General features: G+C 42.2%; 1 protein-coding gene across 3 annotated transcripts in view; it reads left to right on the plus strand.

Moving 5' to 3' along the window:
* The window catches only part of LOC124777475 (anoctamin-10), a 306,085-nt gene that overhangs the window by 216,147 nt on the left and 70,564 nt on the right, over positions 1-19,374 (plus strand). For 2 of the 3 annotated variants that reach the window (XM_047252902.1, XM_047252903.1), the window contains 4 exons: positions 8,361-8,438; positions 15,938-16,160; positions 17,828-17,958; positions 18,070-18,159. In XM_047252902.1, coding sequence (XP_047108858.1) covers positions 8,361-8,438; positions 15,938-16,160; positions 17,828-17,958; positions 18,070-18,159 — 522 coding nt within the window. The remainder of the gene's footprint in view (positions 1-8,360; positions 8,439-15,937; positions 16,161-17,827; positions 17,959-18,069; positions 18,160-19,374) is intronic. The other variant, XM_047252904.1, reaches the window with a different exon arrangement.

Consider the following 19,374-nt stretch of genomic DNA (forward strand, 5'->3'; position numbering starts at 1 on the left):
TACCCTCGTGAACCCACCGATTCCATATTCTGCTAACAGTCATTGGATCTCGACCAACGCGAGCAGCAATGTCGCTATACGATAACCGCAATCACTATAGGCTACAATCCGATCTTTACCAAAGTGGGAAAAGTGGTGGTACGCATTTCTCCTCCATACACGAGGCATCACAACAACGTTTCACCAGGCAACGCCGGTCAACTGCTGTTTGTGTATGAGAAATCGGTTGGAAACTTTCCTCATGTCAGCACGTTATAGGTGTCACCACCGGGGCCAACCTTGTGTGAATGCTCTGAAAAGCTAATCATTTGCATCTCACAGCATTTTCTTCCTGTCGGTTAAATTTCGCGTCTGTCGCACGTCATATTCGTGATGTAGCAATTTTAATGGCGAGTAGTGTATCTTCTCAAATGAGCCTGTCTCTCACATGCGTTGGTGAAGTCGCGCAAACGTTTGACAGCTGTATGGAACCGAACCTGTCGGTTCCAAACCGGGAACGATGCTATTTATTCCTAATAAGTACCATTACAACAAAGGATGGCTGCTGTTTTTTGTACTTCATTGTAATAATTAACCTATGTAGTCAGTGGTATCGACAGCTACGATGCCAAAGTGTAGGTTCAAGTCCCTAGGTTGGCACTAAGACACCGACGACAGCGCCCTCTAGCCGGCACTGTGCAGCTCTACGAGCGTCGCTCCAGATTCAGCCCAGTTGGCCAAGAGCAGATGACCAAGCAACTTAGTTTTTACTGCATAGGGGGCTAGCCATGACAGACTTTGCCTTTGTTATTTCAGTGATAGTTTGTCCAACTGCTAGTAACTGTTAGCTCTGATAGATAAACGGCTTCGCACCTATGCGCTCATCTGTACGCAAAGTTAAGTAATACTATTATTTGTATATGTTCATACACCAGTAAAAGAGCTTTATCGTATACGCAGTACCGAAGTACTTCACCTTTTCCTGCTCCTACTCGCGTCCTTCACTCTCGGCCTATTTTGCAGAAGCAGTTCACAGAAGCAGATCCACGCGCCGCCTATCCAGGCGTGATACAAAAGTCAAAATTATGTTGAACTCGATCTCGGTCTTACAACTTTGCCTTTCGCGGACAATGTTCGTACCGACGCGACTGGGCTATCCGTGCACGAATTGGGTACACTGAAGTTTTTAGTCGGTCGCCAATCTTGCTTTCGTCGCTCATTGTGTAATAAAATTATCAAGGATGCCAGTTAAGAGTCCGATCAACCGTGTAGTGCTTCTTATCAGCGAGTTTCACACTATTGTATACTATGCTGCGAAGGAAACTTACGTCTCCTTGTTACGTTTAATAGTTTTGCGAAACTATATCGATCATCAGATTTCATGTTAACACTGTTTGTAAAGGAAGCCCGACTAAATGTAAGAAAGAGTCTTACGGGCTTTATCTTGGGCGGTAAAACAAATAATAAATATGTTGTTTTTAACTGTACAACAGAGAGCTACCCATTGTAAGATAATCACTCTGAATTGTAGCACACATAACAGGGAATTTAATATTTAATGACCTGAAAAAACGGACGTCCAGCCTTGAACATTGTTGCACGCCAAGGCAGTCGGAACACATCTTAACGACTTAGCATGTGCCGACAAGCGGGGCGTCCGCATAACCAAATCATGTGTTGCTAAGCCGCAGCAATAAAATATTATTTACTTCCCTGCTTGTGGTCGTTTCGCGGTATCTTTCTAAAAATACGCTGATTTTGGGGTTTTGGAGACAGCAGCTGCGATATATCACTATTTTGCACAGTCTTTGTTCCAGTGATCGCATAATAAAAGGTACATCTGCTGCGATCCGCATGTATTAGGAGGTGAGATGCTATAGTGCGTAGAGAAGCTTTGTACATTAATGGCTAACCGAGAGCAGCTTTTACTAGTCAAGACAGTCACATTCATTATGACAAGCTTCCTCAGCTAATATAAAGACTTCGCAGGTCTTATGTAGTTTTATCTTTCACAATTGGGAGACGAAAGATGAAGAAACCAGCATTGCCGAAAGGGCTACACTGAAAGAAAACGTAGCCACTGTTGTTAAGACCTTTTTGCTAAGTTCTCTTCTCTGTAGACAAATGTGTGTGAGAAAGGAAATGTGACTGGGCGATATTATATCTTCTAATTCTTTTAACTCAGCTGTCAGTGAAGCGCCAGTTAAATCAAAATTAGGTTCAAAAACTTCAAGGTGCTCCTCATCACTTTCATGATTAAATCCTGGCCTTTACCAATACGGTTGCAGGCATTGAACTTCAAACTGAGAGATTTAGTGAATGTTAGGTAAAAATAATGTTCACTTTAATTTATTTTACATCAATAAATACAGTTGAAGGAAAGGTTCATTTTACCTACGACGAGTAGAAGTAGTACATGTGCCACTAGCAAGGGAGAAAGAAGGATATAAGGAGAGTGTTTCTGTAGTGTTGTTCTTGTCTCGGACAACTTCATATAATCACATTCTAAAATCTAATTTTTGTTGACGTTCATAGGCTACTTAAATCATCAATTACATCTTATATCCAACTTCTTTTAGCATTCATTACTTCACTACGGTTCAAAAAGGAACAGTACTTTAAATTGACGGTATGCTACCGAAACGACTTCATTATTGTCCTGCGATTAAAGAGGGCTTTCATTGTATAATCTGGAAGCCCATCTGCATCCAATCGATGTGCAAGCGGCGGTCACTATCGGGCCCTGTCCTATTTGTGCCACATCTTATTACCATATGCAAATCGGCTCATTAACAGGAGAAGTCGCCTACATCCCCTAGCGCGGAACTAGCTGTTTTGAATGTGCGCATTGCAGAAAATATTCATCTCCACGTAGGCGGAAGAACAGCTGCGTGTTGCACAATTCCTTAACACAAAGTTGTACGTTCATTTACCTCATAAAATTCCAAATTGTCGCTGCCGCAACTCATACGACGCTGTTGCCGATCCGTTCATAAGATGTGGACCTTAATTTCAGAAATCCGCTTTGAAATCTTAGTGAGAGCTTGGCTGTGGATCTCACCCACTTTTCAGTCTCGGCTTTGTCTCAACACTCTCGTAACATATGGCAACATTCACCAGGCAACCACACCATACGCATTCATCAGCCATAGACATTAATGTTTTGCTTAGGGAACAACAAATATTCTTCGCAAAGGGCATGTGTAAATTGGGGGGAGTGGACGCTTTTTGACTCTCCCCATAAACTGAAGTAAATGATTGTAAAGACTGGAAGTTCCCTCTTTGTGTCGTCATACCTCAAAACACATTTCGGAATCAGTCAAAACGTGGGGCAGGATGTGTCTCTGGAATATATACCAATGGAATCAAGACACATCCTACCCCACAGGGCAATTTAAGTGATTCCCAAACTGTTGTGAGTTGCAATAAGATACAGATAAAACTTCTATTCTTGTTAGAAATAACTTTCTTGTTTATTGGTTCAGAGTTATAGGCAAGTGGAAGAGAACTGTAAAATTTCGTTTTATGACCATTCATCAATTCCAGTGAACCCAGACACTTATCCTACCCCACAGGGCACATACATATAGTTTCCACATTTCCTCATAAACAACTGGATCAATTTCAACCAAATTTGTTACATATACTAATTACTGTCGCAAAGAGATACTATGGAGTAAGTAATAGCTAGCTGCTATAAGGGTGTGGGGGATGAAAAGGGTGTTTGTAATGCCTGAATTCTAGGCTGCCCTGCATGACTAGCATGTTGTGTGGGTGGTATCGCAATGAATTCCAGGGGGTATATGTGTGGATGGGGACGACTGAGCAGAGGGGGTCGAGGAGGAGATGAGATGTACAGAGTGAGGAGGAGGAGGAGGAGGAATAGGAGGAGGAGGAGGATGGGATGGAGGAGATGAGATGGACAAGGCGAGGGGGAGGAGCAGATGAGATGGTCAAGGTGAGGGGGAGGAGCAGATGAGACGGACAGAGAGGAGGGAGAGGGAGATATGTGCAGTGCATGTAATGCACGTGTATGTGGTTGCTGCCATGGGTATAAGGCTAGTACATAAATAAATGAATTAGGCACGCAAATAGTAGAAGGGTACAGGTGAAGTATCAGAAGAGCAGTAGTTTCCGATTTGTACTAATATCCTGCTGAGATGAGTGTGTCAGCTTGATATACTGGAACCTGCAGAAGTTTGAGCCATTAGTATGATAGAGCAGTGGCTGGAAAATTACGGCTTAACTTTCTATTAGCACTGAGCTTATTATTGGTAGGTTTGATCATCACGCGAGTGTCACGGAAATGCTTCAGGAACTCGGGTGGGAGTCTCTAGAGGAAAGGAGGAGTTCTTTTCGTGAATCGCTACTGAGGAAATTTAGAGAACCAGCATTTGAGGCTGACTGCAGTACAATTTTACTATCGCCAACTTATATTTCACGGAAAGACCACAAAGATAAGAGAGATTAGGACTCGTACAGAGGCATATAGGCAGTCATTTCTCCCTCGTTCTGTTTGGGAGTGAAACAGGGAGAGAAGATGATAGTTGTGGTACGAGGTACCCTCCGCCACGCACCGTGTGGTGGATTGCGGAGTATGTATGTAGATGTAGAAGACAACGTGTTCATTCAGATGAGGGAGGAATCCGACCATGTCCAGTTCAATAGTACCAATCGCTACATTGATCTGAAGCCATTTTAAGAAACCATGGACAACTTAAAATTTGATAATCGGATGGGAATTCCTATTGCGAATCACGTCATAACCACTAGTTTATTTCGCTGAAGCACAAAGGATCACTGCAGTGCTGAAAAGTGTATTTTGTGTTCTGAAGACATTTTTAGACGGTATCAGATATGCGAAGAAAGTTACAAAAGCTTATTCACTGTTAATTACATTATGCGACGACCGTTAACTACTTGTTTGAAGATCAGCCTAATAGGAAATCTATTGAAATACAATCGTAGCGAGTTTTGAATACAGCAACAGTAAGAAGAATACTGCGACTTGCTTTGTTACTCTCCATGGAATTGCGGTTACAGTCACTGGCTGGTAACGCTCGGGTCGCCGGTTCGAATCCCACCACCTACCCTTATCATTTAAAATTTGTAATTACTGAAACGTTTTGAAACTTCGTTATTTATGGAATACTGTAATTTAAGAGTACTAGAACATTCTGTGTGTGTATGTATATATGAGAGCACACTTCGCTGAGGTAGGAAGTTCCGCTCTGTCTATAGTGTCGTTTGTGCTTATTCAACGCATCTTGAATGTGAAGTGTTAGTTCTTGTTTATGGCCCTGCTATCGTAACTGGAATTTGATTCGAGGTTCTGTGTGAGATTATTTGGCAAAGACGCAGGGTGCAACGAACAAAGACATCGCGTTTGCTCCAATAAGGTTACGCGAAAGGCGTCGCCTTCACGGACAGTAACCTGAATACAGACAATATGAAAATTCCTCGTGTGGTTTGAATTGTCGAAGTACCATTGTATACAAAGGCACCGGTGAGTAGGATGCACATCAGGCATCTAGCAGTGTTTCCAGATTATGACGACCAGGATCTGATAAATGGCTAAAGAGATTCAACTTGTAAGTAGGCTGTTTAGGTTTTTATGTTGGTAACGCCACGTAGCGCTCTGTATGAAAATCACTGACTGTGCTGTGTAAAGTCTGTGGCTGATTTGCATTGTTGCAATATTCGCTATTGTGGTGCTGGGCAGTTGGATGTGAACAGCGCGTTGCTTGTGCAGTTGGAGGTGAGCCGCCAGCAGTGGTGGATGTGGGGAGAGATGGCAGAGTTTTGAAAGCAGACGATCTGGACGTGTGTCGTCAGAAAAAGGAAATTTGTAAGACTGGGTGTCATGAACTGATCTACATATTATGACTTTTGAACACTATTAAGGTAAATACATTGTTTGTTGTCTAGCAAAATCTTTCATTTGCTAAATATGCCTATCAGTAGTTAGTGCCTTCAGTAGTTATAATCTTTTATTTAGCTGGAAGTATTGGCGCTCGCTGTATTGCAGTAGTTCGAGTAACGAAGATTTTTGTGAGGTAAGTGATTCATGAAAGGTATAGGTTATTGTTAGTCATAGCCATTCTTTTGTAGGGATTTTTCAAAGTCAGATTGCGTTGCGCTAAAAATATTGTGTGTCAGTTTAGTGTTGATCAGAATAGGTAAAGAGCGTAATGTCTGATCACGTTCAGTTCTGCTCAGCTGTTTGAAAATCAAATAATGTAAGAGGTTTATCAGCATAGTCAATTCACTAATTTTTCTAAGGGGACGTTTCGAACTATGTTGCTGAATACAACAGGTGGTATGACATGACGTGACATGCCTTGTGAACATCTACTACGAACTGAACAAACAACTCAGCACTGTTTTGATGGTAATGGGGAAAAGTTCAAGAGCTGGGACAAGTTTCTGGTAAAAATTACCAAAATATTTTGTGATCGCCACCAGCAAGTCCACATAGCTGAAGAACGGAGGCCAACGCCAGAAGGGCGACGATAAGTCGTATATTTGGACGCTGTATCGACAGTGAACCGTGATATGATTGAAGCCCACTATGTTTTGTAGCTAATGAAATGCGTGGCAGATGATGTCAAGCACATCTTTTGAGATCCATCACCAGAACAGAGGACATCAAATGGTCCTGTAGCACATAGAGGCAGTCCACCAGAAACAAGAAAGTTGAAAGACGTACGACAGACTTTGGTTTGTTGAGTCGATGACAGCCTTGAGAAACCACCATCGCGTCGTTTGTACGGCGAATAGTAAGGTAAGAGATGCAAGAGTTATTATAGCTCAGCCGAAGTCAGACGGTCGGAATTAACAGCGAGATGTACGAACCCAGCCAGGACGAGGTAGCGTTACTAATTCAAGAGAAGGTTCGTCGATCATTGACACCGTTCTCTAGAAGACAAACCAGCATTGAGAAATGGAATCTGAAGATACGAACGTATGCTGAAACCGGCGGATAGCATGTTTCTCAGTGACACAGATACAACCTGTTCCCTGGTCATTTCGAACCCCGTGCAGAAATACAAGACAGGTAGAAAATGGAGGACAGCACGCTGGAATGTTTCCATTGTGGACGCCCTAGGTATCTCTTGCGTTACTGTAAAGAAAGGAGGATATGTGGTAACTTATTCGGCGCAAGAAATCGAACAATATGGGCAATTTTGTGTAAATGGCAATATAAACCTTTGCGTCCTTTCCATGGTCGTGGCTTCTATGCATGGATGGGTGTGTACACTAATAACAATGCAACACCGTACTGTCCATTGATAGCTCGGAAGAACATTGAGACGGAAAATAATCTGTGGACCTGTGAATCATTCTCTGGTTACCAGTGATCTGTGCCAAGTCAGAGAATAGACGCGTTTACATATGAAGTTACCCTGGAAACGTTGTCATTCCCCTGAATTCGAGATCTCTCCATCACACAGACTCAGTTTTCGAGACAGTGTGAAGAGAGGACATGGAGACGTGCATGTAACATGCTAGCATATTTATGGACCTGAAGAACAAGCGGATGTTCTTAGTGTGTGTAGTGATGAGGTGCAAAACTGTTTTTCACATTATCGGTTCTCTCTTGCAATTTGCGTATAATGAAGAGGACAATTTAGAACAAGGGGACCAACAGAATGAGGCAGTGTAGTTGTGAATGCACTAACATCATATACGGGAGGCTGGAGACTGCTGTGTCTGGCCATCCTGATTTAGGTTTTCTGTGCTTATCCTAAATCAGAGAGAGAGAGAGAGAGAGAGAGAGAGAGAGAGAGAGAGATATCTATTTTTCATTATACTATGACGACAACTCCGATATCATTGAGAGATCATCGCTACATAAGTGAATGAACAAACAGATTAAACATTTTCACGTTAATCCTACCAACTTCTTCTTTAGGGCGTATTATGTACTGTATATTATGTCGTATAGGAAATTTTATCCATATTTTAACTAATGTGTAATATCTCGTCCGATTCCCTAATTGTTTCCAGTAATGTACTTAGAGACAATTTCAGACGTTGTGAAAAGCTCCTGACTTGTACAAACGAGGTGGAAGGCGTCCTTAATGGAACCTTGCAGCAGTAAGCAATTATTTTAGTGTATTGTATTGGTGGCAGTAGCCATACCCCGTTAACACATGCGGCACACTAGACCTAACCGCTTCTATTGCATTGCGTTCATTCCTCTGCACATGTAGCGGTACCTCCTAGAAGTCTTATTTTGCAGGAGGTATGGCGCCGCTGTCATTCACTTGGATTTGTATTTGAATTACCTGTACTGAGGTTGTCTAATGCAATTCTTTTTCGAAATTTTCATTGAAAATTATGATGTATTGTAAGCAGAATGTTTTTCTTGGTTACAGCTGGACAGTCTGTACTGTCATGATGTACTTCTCTTACACGTCCAATTTCGGTCAGAGTGGCTACTTGACTATTTTAAAGTTAAGTAAATTACGATTCTATAATTGTGGGTGTTGCGACACATAGGTTTGTGGTGTTTTCATTGGACGGTTCGTGCAATGCATGGTTTCATGTTGAAGGTCCATTTAGCATCTGTTTAGTTTAGAACAGTTACTCAGTAACTGGTTTAGAAACTGTCCCTAACTAATTTGTTTGCTTATTGATGTCCAAAATGAGTGATCCGTAATTCAGGTCCAACCATATGGTAACAGCGAGAAAGTAGAGAAACATGTTCAGTTACTTAGGCGGGTAAAAAGGAGCGTGTAGGAAACATGTTAATAATCGCAATTCCAACAATTATTATAAACTCCTAAGCCTGTGCTACATGGCCTCGAATAAATTAATGTAAATTTCTCGTGGTCACTATACTATCAGTCTTGGTCACCGAGTACCGCAGTGAAGTTGTTGACGGTGTGTTATTCGCTAGCACAAGGAAAGTGCTACATCAGTAAGATAAAGGTCTGATCTTTTAAAAGAGGAAATACCTTGAAATTACATTGTGAACTAGTAACTTTCAGTAGTGGTACTACTCATCAGAGACTAATACTGTCTGTTCTTCGTAATATTCATTTTTCAATCCCCTATGCTCGAATCTCCATTGAAGAGGTTTATGCCGGAAAAGGGAATTGACAAGACAAATTTTTCTAAGGAATGGAGGTCTCTTGATTCACCTAGACCCAAACGTAATAGTTTTTCAGTATCTCTGTCTTACTAATCCAGATTTTCCATCTATCAAGATGTATATGTTCATTTCAAAATTAACAAGTAACTTATTTAATAGTGTCATAGCTCAAAGACAAATTAGATCCCTTAATGTCAAGTTTTTCACGTAGTCTAAGTGTTATGTTCGTAAATACCTAAGGTGAATACCAGTGGGACGAGATAAATATTCACCATGTACGATGTGTGTGTGTTTTGATCAAACAAAATAGTAAGTTGACGTACCGTAGTTAGTATTTTGTGTGCTCAAATACTAACAAACTAGACAGGTAGCAGAACTTTTAGAACCTATAAATACATTGCTCGCATCATATCTAGTTCTTGTAAGTTCATTACATACAATAACTTCACTGTTAAGTTATAGCATTTGTAACATGTTGGCACAATACAACACTTCCAAGAAATACCTTCGTTGCTAATAGAATCGGACGTTACCAGACAGATACTTACAATCCTCTGCAGGGAGCATGTTACTGCTGAATCAGTTTGAACTGGTTTTATAGGCATATGGTACGTGGCACATACATGTCATCACGTTCGTCTAATTTTTATTCTCTTTCTGAACTATGAAATGTGGTCTTAGCGCCAATGTTTTCATTTTCGAAAAATTTTCATATTTACAAAGTAGATCACGTGAGAAAGTATTTATGAGTATAATGAAAATAAACCCATTATCAAAATTACGTTATCTACGAGAATAGGTTATTTAACAAAAACAGCTGAGAAGACAACACCTGTCGGCAGCTGAGGGTTTCAGTTAATCATCATTTATTCTAGAGAAGCTGCATGGTCATCAATGGTATCCGTTCTTTCGAGAACAGTTACTATCCTCATATATATAGTTAAAGGCTACCCAGCCATTGACCTTCGTTTGTGCGAATGCGCACAGGTTGCCCGAATTCTTACAGGTGTCGTCACCTAAGTGTGCGCGAGTAATGAGTGGATGGGCAAATATCTATTAGGTTCATTACGTACGTAGATTGTGGACACTTGGGAATGTGGGTCTCACATGGAGCGTGCAAGGGATAAGTCCCTGCAGTCGCGCTATTCATGTGTGTCCTCGGTGGCTCAGATGGATAGAGCGTCTGCCGTGTAAGCAGGAGATCCCAGGTTCGAGTCCCGGTCGGGGCACACATTTTCAGCTATCCCCATCGAGGTATATCAACAACACTTGTCGGCAGCTGAGGGTTTCAATTAATTATCAACTGAGAAGAAACTACAGTAAATCTTGTTCTCCCGGCGTTACATAACCTGGGAAAAATAAAATGCGGGCTGTTAGACTTTCTGCCATGATGATTCCTCAAATTGTGGCCTAAAGATATTCACTTGTGTTCTTCCAGTAGGATAATGAGTAGGCACTTCAATTCTACACGTGTCGTTGAAACGAAAGTTGGAGTATAGGAAACCTATAGGAAATAGCGAATTATTTGAAGTTGCATTACTGTTGACAAGCATGATCGTATATTAATTCCAATAAACTTGTCACGCAGATGCAGTGTGCAGTTGTTTGACGTCAATCAGCTTAAGTGGTAGCCAACAGATATTTCATATAAATGAGTTAAGACGAATGTCGTGCATTGATATAGCATTCGCATTTAAAAAGAATATAAACTGCATCCCAGATACTAATGGAGTTGAAGTCAGCGGTGACTGAGTTTAGAGCGTTTATTACTAGATACAAGATTTCAGTAATAATTGTACAAGCATTCGGATTCCAGCTGTCGAATTGAGGTAGCTTCTGAAGAAATTTCAACAGAATTAAAGATAACACTACAGACAATCGATATGTTCTGAATAGTGCAATTGGGACTGAGCGCGTTGAATGTGGCCTTTGTAGACTCCAGATAGAACAATAGTGGAGGAAGGAAATACTGAAATTATGTCCAGAAAAATTAAAGCGTAATACGAAGGATTTTCATTATCAGGGTGTGACTATACGCATAACTGCAGTCAAAATAAGGGGCTGACGAAAGTCAAGCTAGACCGATAGGAATAACTGTGGGCCGCCTGAAAAGGGAAGGAAAGTGTTATTACTCCACCAGCGGACATCACCATGACAGACTGACTATAAAAGAATAAAAATATGGCTAGTTCAAATTGTGGAGCGTTGTAGTGCGATATAGTGTGTTAAAATGCAAAGGACGAAGTAGAAGAACGAGGAATAAAGTGAGATTATAGCGCGGCAATGCGCATCCTTTCATATCTGCTTTGCAGTCGCAGAAGTAAGTGTGCTTCGGAGTAGTTTTTCCCACTAGCCGCGCGCTATACATACACCTTTCTTAGAAACCTATATTAGAAGAGAGAGATTGTTGTGTAAAGAATGTTAGGTATAGCTTGCAATGAATTTATTTTATGAGGGAGTAAAGGTAGAGTTACAGCTGAGATTATGTAATATTGATTTTTTATCAGTTTTACTTATCAATTCAAGCTCTCTGTTTCATACTAAAAGAGTTAGATTTTTCGTTCTGCTTTTATTTCTCATTTCTATTCTCATTTCATGTTTACACAATCGTCAACGCTTGTTTTTCAATCAAAATCAATAAACAAAATCAATATTAAATGTACATTAACATTCATGGTGTTCGGAAATTCCCGTTACAAACTTCTATGATTTGTAGAGGGGAGTGGGTACATAATATCTTGAACACGAGTCCACGTCCGAAAATGTACAGTTTCTGTTCTGCCGTGGTTACACTTTATACGTGTGACACTTCCACGTCCGCTGAGGGGGAAGAGAGAAGTCCCTGAGCTGCTTGTCCTGGTATGCAATTGGATAGACAAGATGACGTGTAATACGTCGGACGGTCACCTGATGTCATTTAACGTCTTCCTTGCGGCGAAACATGACCTGTTCAACGCCTATGCGTCACCGATGGTTAACGTACACGTTTTCGGTATACATAGCCATGTTCCTTTCGTATGGCCAAGTTCAAGGTAACGGCTGTGTCGCCAACGTTTCCCACAACGTAGCACGCCATCGCACAAACTTCTTGCCCAAGTTGTGCAGCGGCTCCTAGAAACAGGTGCTTTCACCGTGAGGAGGCAGGACTACGACGCTCCACGGCAACACCGCACACCCGAATTTGAAGATGATGTACTGTATCCCGTTGAAGAGAACCCATCAACGAGTACAACAGCGCGTGCAACGGGCATTACTTACGAGGTGCATTCAAGTTCTAAGGCCTCCGATTTTTTTTCTCCGGACTGGAAAGAGATAGAAACATGCGCATTCTTTTAAAATGAGGCTGCGTTCATTGTCAATACGTCCCAGAGATGGCAGCACCGTACGGCAGATGGAATTTTACCGCCAGCGGCGAGAATGAGAATTGTTTTAAATACTTAAAATGGCGACGTTTTCCCTACTTGAACAGTGTGCAATCATTCGTTTTCTGAATTTGCGTGGTGTGAAACCAATTGAAATTCATCGACAGTTGGAGACCTCTGGTGATGGAGTTATGGATGTGTCGAAAGTGCGTTCTTGGGTGCGACAGTTTAATGAAGGCAGAACGTCGTGTGACAACAAACCGAAACAACCTCGGGCTCGCACAAACCGGTCTGACGACATGATCGAGAAAGTGGAGAGAATTTTTTGGGGGATCGCCGAATGACTGTTGAACAGATCGCCTCCAGAGTTGGCATTTCTGTGGGTTCTGTGCACACAATCCTGAATGACGACCTGAAAATGCGAAAAGTGTCATCCAGGTGGGTGCCACGAATGCTGACGGACGACCACATGGCTGCCCGTGTGGCATGTTGCCAAGCAATGTTGACGTGCAATGACAGCATGAATGGGGCTTTCTTTTCGTCGGTTGTGACAATGGATGAGACTTGGATGCCATTTTTCAATCCAGAAACAAAGCGCCAGTCAGCTCAATGGAAGCACACAGATTCACTGCCACCAAAAAAAATTTCGGACAACCGTCAGTGCTGAAAAAATGGTGTCCATGTTCTGGGACGGCGAGGGCGTAATTCTTAACCATTGCGTTCCAAAGGGCACTACGGTAACAGGTGCATCCTACGAAAATGTTTTGAAGAACAAATTCCTTCCTGCACTCTAACAAAAACGTCCGAGAAGGGCTGCGCGTGTGCTGTTTCACCAAGACAACGCACCCGCACATCGAGCTAACGTTACGCAACAGTTTCTTCGTGATAACAACTTTGAAGTGATTCCTCATGCTCCCTACTCACCTGACCTGGCTCCTAGTGACTTTTGGCTTTTTCCAACAATGAAAGACACTCTCTTTGGCCGCACATTCGCCAGCCGTGCTGCTATTGCCTCAGCGATTTTCCAGTGGTCAAAACAGACTCCTAAAGAAGCCTTCGCCGCTGCCATGGAATCATGGCGTCAGCGTTGTGAAAAATGTGTACGTCTGCAGGGCGATTACGTCGAGAAGTAACGCCAGTTTCACCGATTTCGGGTGAGTAGTTAATTAGAAAAAAAAAATCTGAGGCCTTAGAACTTGAATGCACCTCGTACAATATCGCCTGGGACGATCTGCTTGAGCAACAATTAAATCCGTACAACTTACAAAGGGCACACGCAGTGGGTCCAGCCGATTTTCCACAATGTGTAGCCTACTGCACGTGATTCCTCAACCGCTACTGTAGAGTTCTGTTCACAAATCAAGGAAGTTCACTTGGTACTTCGTTCTGAATTCGCGAAAGAGCCGTGTCTGGGTAGACGAATACCCTCGTGCCACGCATGTGCAGGCATGTCAGCACCAGTTTGGTATAAACGTGTGAGGAGGTATTCTGGACGGTGATGTGATTGGGTCACACTTACTTGCAGTCAAGCTAACTGATCTTACTGCATAGCTGGTACTTCAACAAAACATATTGGAATCGTCCTTGGACTCTGTGCCACAGAATGGGCGTCAGGAAATGTGGTGTCAGCATGATTGTGAACCACCTCACTCCTCTCGTGCTATTCAGAGACATCTGAACATACGTTTTGGTGAGAGATGGATACGCCGAGGTGGTCCTAAACAGCGTGACCGCCGCGATCGCCAGATTAAACTCCTATGGACTACTTCGTGTAGGGTCGTATGCTAAGTTTAATTTATGAATCTCCTGTAGAGACAGAGGAAGATCTGCTAGCACAGGTTCTGGTCGCTGCACTGGAAACTGAAGAGACACCAGGGGGGATGGAGTGTGTGTACCAGAACATGATTCATAGGTACGATGTCTGTAACAACGTTGGCGGTCACTACATCAAGCCGCTGTTGTAAAGCATTAGTACTGTTCTGTACGTACAGTATGGTGGGCTCTTTTTTTGTTCTGGATTAATGTAAACTAAGTAAATTTAAGTGTTAATACAAACAAATGTGCTCAAGTGGTAAATGGATGTTTCGTTATGCCTCCTTCGAATTGTTACGTAACAACTGTACTGCGTCACGCCTAATTAAATTCCTCAAGCCGAAGTGGATGAGTGAAACATCTGAATTGAAACGACCGTAGAAGGTAAAGATACGTTTGCGGACATGAGTCCCTATTCAAAATATTATGTACTCGCCCCCCTCTACAAGTCCTAAAAGTTCGTAACGGGAATTTCCGAACATCCTGCATACAATATGCATCAAAATTCTCTCCGCAGTTCATTCGAAGGTGACATTGTAATTTCTGATTATGTTGCACTAAACTGACTAGTATACTCAGAGTAAATAAAAAACCAAAAGGTAATTTCATACCATGTGACAAACGTGAACAATAAACGCGCATAACACAGAGAAACTGGATTATTACTTTCTCCAGCCATCAAGCTAGAACTTTGTTCGTAATTCTGAGCTGAAGCTATTATGTATAATTGATTTAAAATGCATCTTTGTTAACAATAACAGAGGAGAGGCAGTCTTTTCCAGGCAGCTACACAGTTCTACATTTTTTTGTATTTTCTCGTGATGTTATCTGGAATAGTAATCTATGGAAAATAGTAAATCTGATACTCCGTAATAATGTGAAGAACACCGAATAGTTCGGAACACCACTTCTCGGAAAGATAAGTCAGTTGTTCAAATTATTAATTCCTAGACGTAAGCCTCCAATTACTGTTGAAGATTAGGACTAATATTTGAAAGCAGCTTATGGATATCTTGGAAAGATTGTCTTGTAAACAAGGCAAAGCCCATGCATTCACCAAATGATCGAATGTATTCATTTTCTAAAGAAGATTCTGCTGTTACAGAAAACTTAGGCGAATGACGTGCCAGATTTAAGTGGAGCGGTACAGTGTTGTTTGTAAGTACCTCCAGAGTTTCAGAAGACAATAGTGTGAAAACTACAACACACAGAGAACGTCACAAACCACTGAATAGAGCGTATTCGTAATACGCGCCATGGTGTAGTTGCAGAGCGTACCACGAGGGGCAGGCGTGTCAGAGCGTGTAGACAAAGCAACCGCATGAATTAGTTTGAGCCTACAGATAGGCAACCCAGTGAGCAGATTTGCAAAGCGGTCTGCTGCCGTTCCGCCTTCCCCGGGCAACGGCAACGATAACTTCAATGAACTGCAGATACTTACTGAAGTTTGCCATGACGCAAAGTGTTCCCATATTGAGCACCTGTAATAAGAGTGAAAAGCTTAGAGATACAACCAATCCACTGATACGTTACTATTTTCTGTACATCTTGTAATTTTCGCAGAACTGTCTTCTAAAACCTCAGAGGTACTTACGAATAACTCTGTAGTAGCCACAGCCTGTCACCATTGTTGCTTGCACCATCGGGCATATAGTGAGGTCACGTGTTTCCCTCCGTGTTGCAGATGTACTGCGTGTCGCTACCCATCGTGGCGCTGTGCATGGCGGGCGCATTCGTGGTGATGTTGTGCTCCTTCTGGGCAGAAGACTGGGTGATGAGCCTGCACCGCGAGAGAGGTCTGCCGCACGCCGAGATCTTCATCCTGCTGCCGTCCGTCGTCTACACGGCGCTCGTCTTCGTCATGAACGCTTACTACAGACGACTCGCCACCTACCTCACCGAGTGGGGTCAGTCATTCAGTCCTCGCTCGCAAAACTGACCTCTGTCGCCGCTTTTTATAGCTTATTTTCAACTACTTCGAGCTTAACAAATGATTTTACGTGTACATTTCATTGAACTTCCGTGACATTTTATATCTCCACTATTATCCAGTTTGCCGGCCGCTGTGGCCGAGTGGTTCTAGGCGCTACAGTCTGGAACCGCGTGACCGCTACAGTCTCAGGTTCGAATCCTGCCTCGGGCATGGTTGTGTGTGCTGTCCTTAGGTTAGTTAGGTTTACGTTAAGTCCCATAGTGCTCAGAGCCATTTGAACCATTTTTGAACCTTGACTTCCGGAAAGCGTTTCACTTGGTGCCCCACTGCAGACTCCTAACTAAGGTACGAGCATATGGAATTGCTTCCCAAGTATGTGAATGGCCCGAAGACTTCTTAAGTAATAGAACCCAGTACGTTGTCCTCGATGGTGAGTGTTCATCAGAACAGAGTCTGCAACTGTACACGATTTTTCAAATCAAAATTGTGTAGCTAAAGCGTGACTAATAAAAACATTTATGGCTGTTAATACATGAAAATATTTTAAAGTTTCATTTACCGTAACTTAGTAATAAGATATTTAATACGTAAGTAGTACAAACTTCCAAGACTGTAAAACCACCAATGTACGTGTGCTACGCGCTGAACAACTGTATGTAACTGAAAAAAAGTAATTTTCATTTTTCCATACGTGTTTGTTTCTAGAAACAAGCACATTATGGTGGAAAGGTGTGTGCGCGTGCGTGTTGTGTTGTGCTGCGCTGTGCTAACGACAAATTGTAGAACAGTAAGCAGAAAACACACACACACACACACACACACACACACACACACACACACACACACACACACACACACTTACTACCAATACACAGTGAGGATGCCGGAAAAAATTAAAGTGAAATGCATCCGGTAAAACGAAAAATGCATTTATTCAGTAACACAACTGGTCTTCTGTTTTGGAAAAATTGGAAGTTTGTGATAAGTGCTATGGGAGCAAACTGCTGAGGTCATCGGACCCTAAGCTTACACACTGCTTAATCTGACTTAAACTAAATTACGCTAAGGACAACACACACCCATGCCCAGGGGAGGACTCGAACCTCCGGCGGGGGGAGCCGCGCGAAACGTGGCAAGGCGACCCAGACCGCACGGCTACCCCGCGTGGTCTTCTGTTTTGTCAGGACGTAAATTATACTTGGTGTATACCAAGTACTACAGTAGGGATAATGTTTTCTGTGTTTGACAATACCTGCCTGCATTTAATGAGAACGAGATTAATATTGACGTGGGCGAGAAAGTGGTTATGGATTAATTTGATGTCTTTCTCCTTAGAAGCATGTAGCAAATAAGTATCCTATTTCTGTTTTGAGCTCGCAGGCTCGCAACTGGTGTATATTTTAGTAATTTGGTCATGACATCCAAAAAACGGTCGAAAGCCACATAAATACAAAAATTGACAGATACTGCATTAAATACGTTGTCTTCTTTCACCGATACTCGGTGTCGGAGTAACATTACTAGCAGCGCTGTCTCTACAGAAATGATAATCGTTCTGAAATACGCAATTATTCAACACGAAATTTTAATTTGATGGCTCTAATAAGATGCTCACGTCTTGTATGTTTTCCTTTCTTTCAGAAAACCACCGCACGCAGTCCCAATTTGAGAGGCATCGTGTTACTAAATTAGTGCTTTTCGAGTTTGTTAACAACTTCATGTCTCTCTTCTATATCGCGTACTACATTCAAGATATGGATTTACTCAAATACGTAAGTAACGAATTGTGGTACGCGTCCACATACTTTGGTTCACTACTAAAATATTGAATAATCTTCTTACTAAACAACGCGACAGTTGACGAACTTCCCTATCTCTTGCAGCAAGTCGCTGTGATGTTGATCATCCTACAGACAATAAACCACTTCCAGGAGTGTTTCCTGCCGCTTATCATGAAGTACGGGGGTAGCAAGGTAAGGTGCCTATGTTTCAGAATTATAATTTGCCCAGTAAGAGATTTTCACGTATCCCTCTTACTGCTGGGCATAAACACGTTTAAGATCTGGAGGGGTTGTAACACATTCAGTAATATCTCGAACCTACTTCGGATATTCAAAACTGCCTAGAATGTGGACTGTTAGTGTATTCATAAGCGCACAGGGCAAAAGTCAATCGCGCCAGAAGACAGCACCTCCAGCCGTCAGCCGCCTCACTTCGACGAGCTGAAATCGCTCGTTGATGATTAGATCCTGTACACTTATCAATTTCGGGGATATTGATTGTAAGTTTCACCCACTGTTCCAGATGGTCCCAGACATTTTCTATAGGCTTAAAACAGACTTATTTAGCAGGTCATTCGAACTGTGGTAGTGTTCATCAAATCAGAAACGTGTGACTGTTGTTATCGTGGAAGGCAGTGTACTCAGCACGAAGATGTGAAAGAAACATTTGGTCACGGAGAATGCTCAAACAGAGGTCCTGATTAAGCGGCATGCCTCCCTCCTCAATCCAAATCCCCATCCATACCTCAGACTACTTTGTATTTCGCCTAAACTCAAACAGCATTGCAGAGGCTCTCCAACTGTACTGGAATAGCACCTCAGCATCGGGCGGAATGGGGGATCCTGTCTGAAACAAGGTGCAGGTTCTTCAATCAAATGAAACTACATGGTTTCAGAGACCTTTTCGAGTCTCATATACACACACTCAAATTTAAAATTTTAAATTAAATTAGGTTGTTGATGCGAAGCATAATTGAAAGCATCCAGAATCTGGACTTGTTGGGTCACACTACACGCTAGTCTTGCCAGATGCAATTTGCAGAAAATCGATATAGGGACACAAAAAATAATTTAAAATAGCAAACATTAGACAAGTTTTTCTTAAAATACACTACTGGCCATTAAAATTGCTGCACCAAGTAGAAATGCAGATGATGAACGGGTATTCATTGGACAGATATATTATACTAGAACTGACATGTGATTACATTTTCACGCAATTTGGGTGCATAGATGCTGAGAAATCAGTACCGAGAACAACCACTTCTGGCCGTAATAACAGCCTTGATACGCCTGTGGATTGAGTCAAACAAGGCTTGGATGGCGTGTAGAGCTTCAACACGATACCACAGTTCATCAAGAGTAGTGACTGGCTTATTGTGGGGAGCCAGTTGCTCGGCCACCATT

The sequence above is a fragment of the Schistocerca piceifrons genome, chromosome 2 (assembly GCF_021461385.2).
Source record: "Schistocerca piceifrons isolate TAMUIC-IGC-003096 chromosome 2, iqSchPice1.1, whole genome shotgun sequence".
Taxonomy (NCBI): Eukaryota; Metazoa; Arthropoda; class Insecta; order Orthoptera; family Acrididae; genus Schistocerca; species Schistocerca piceifrons.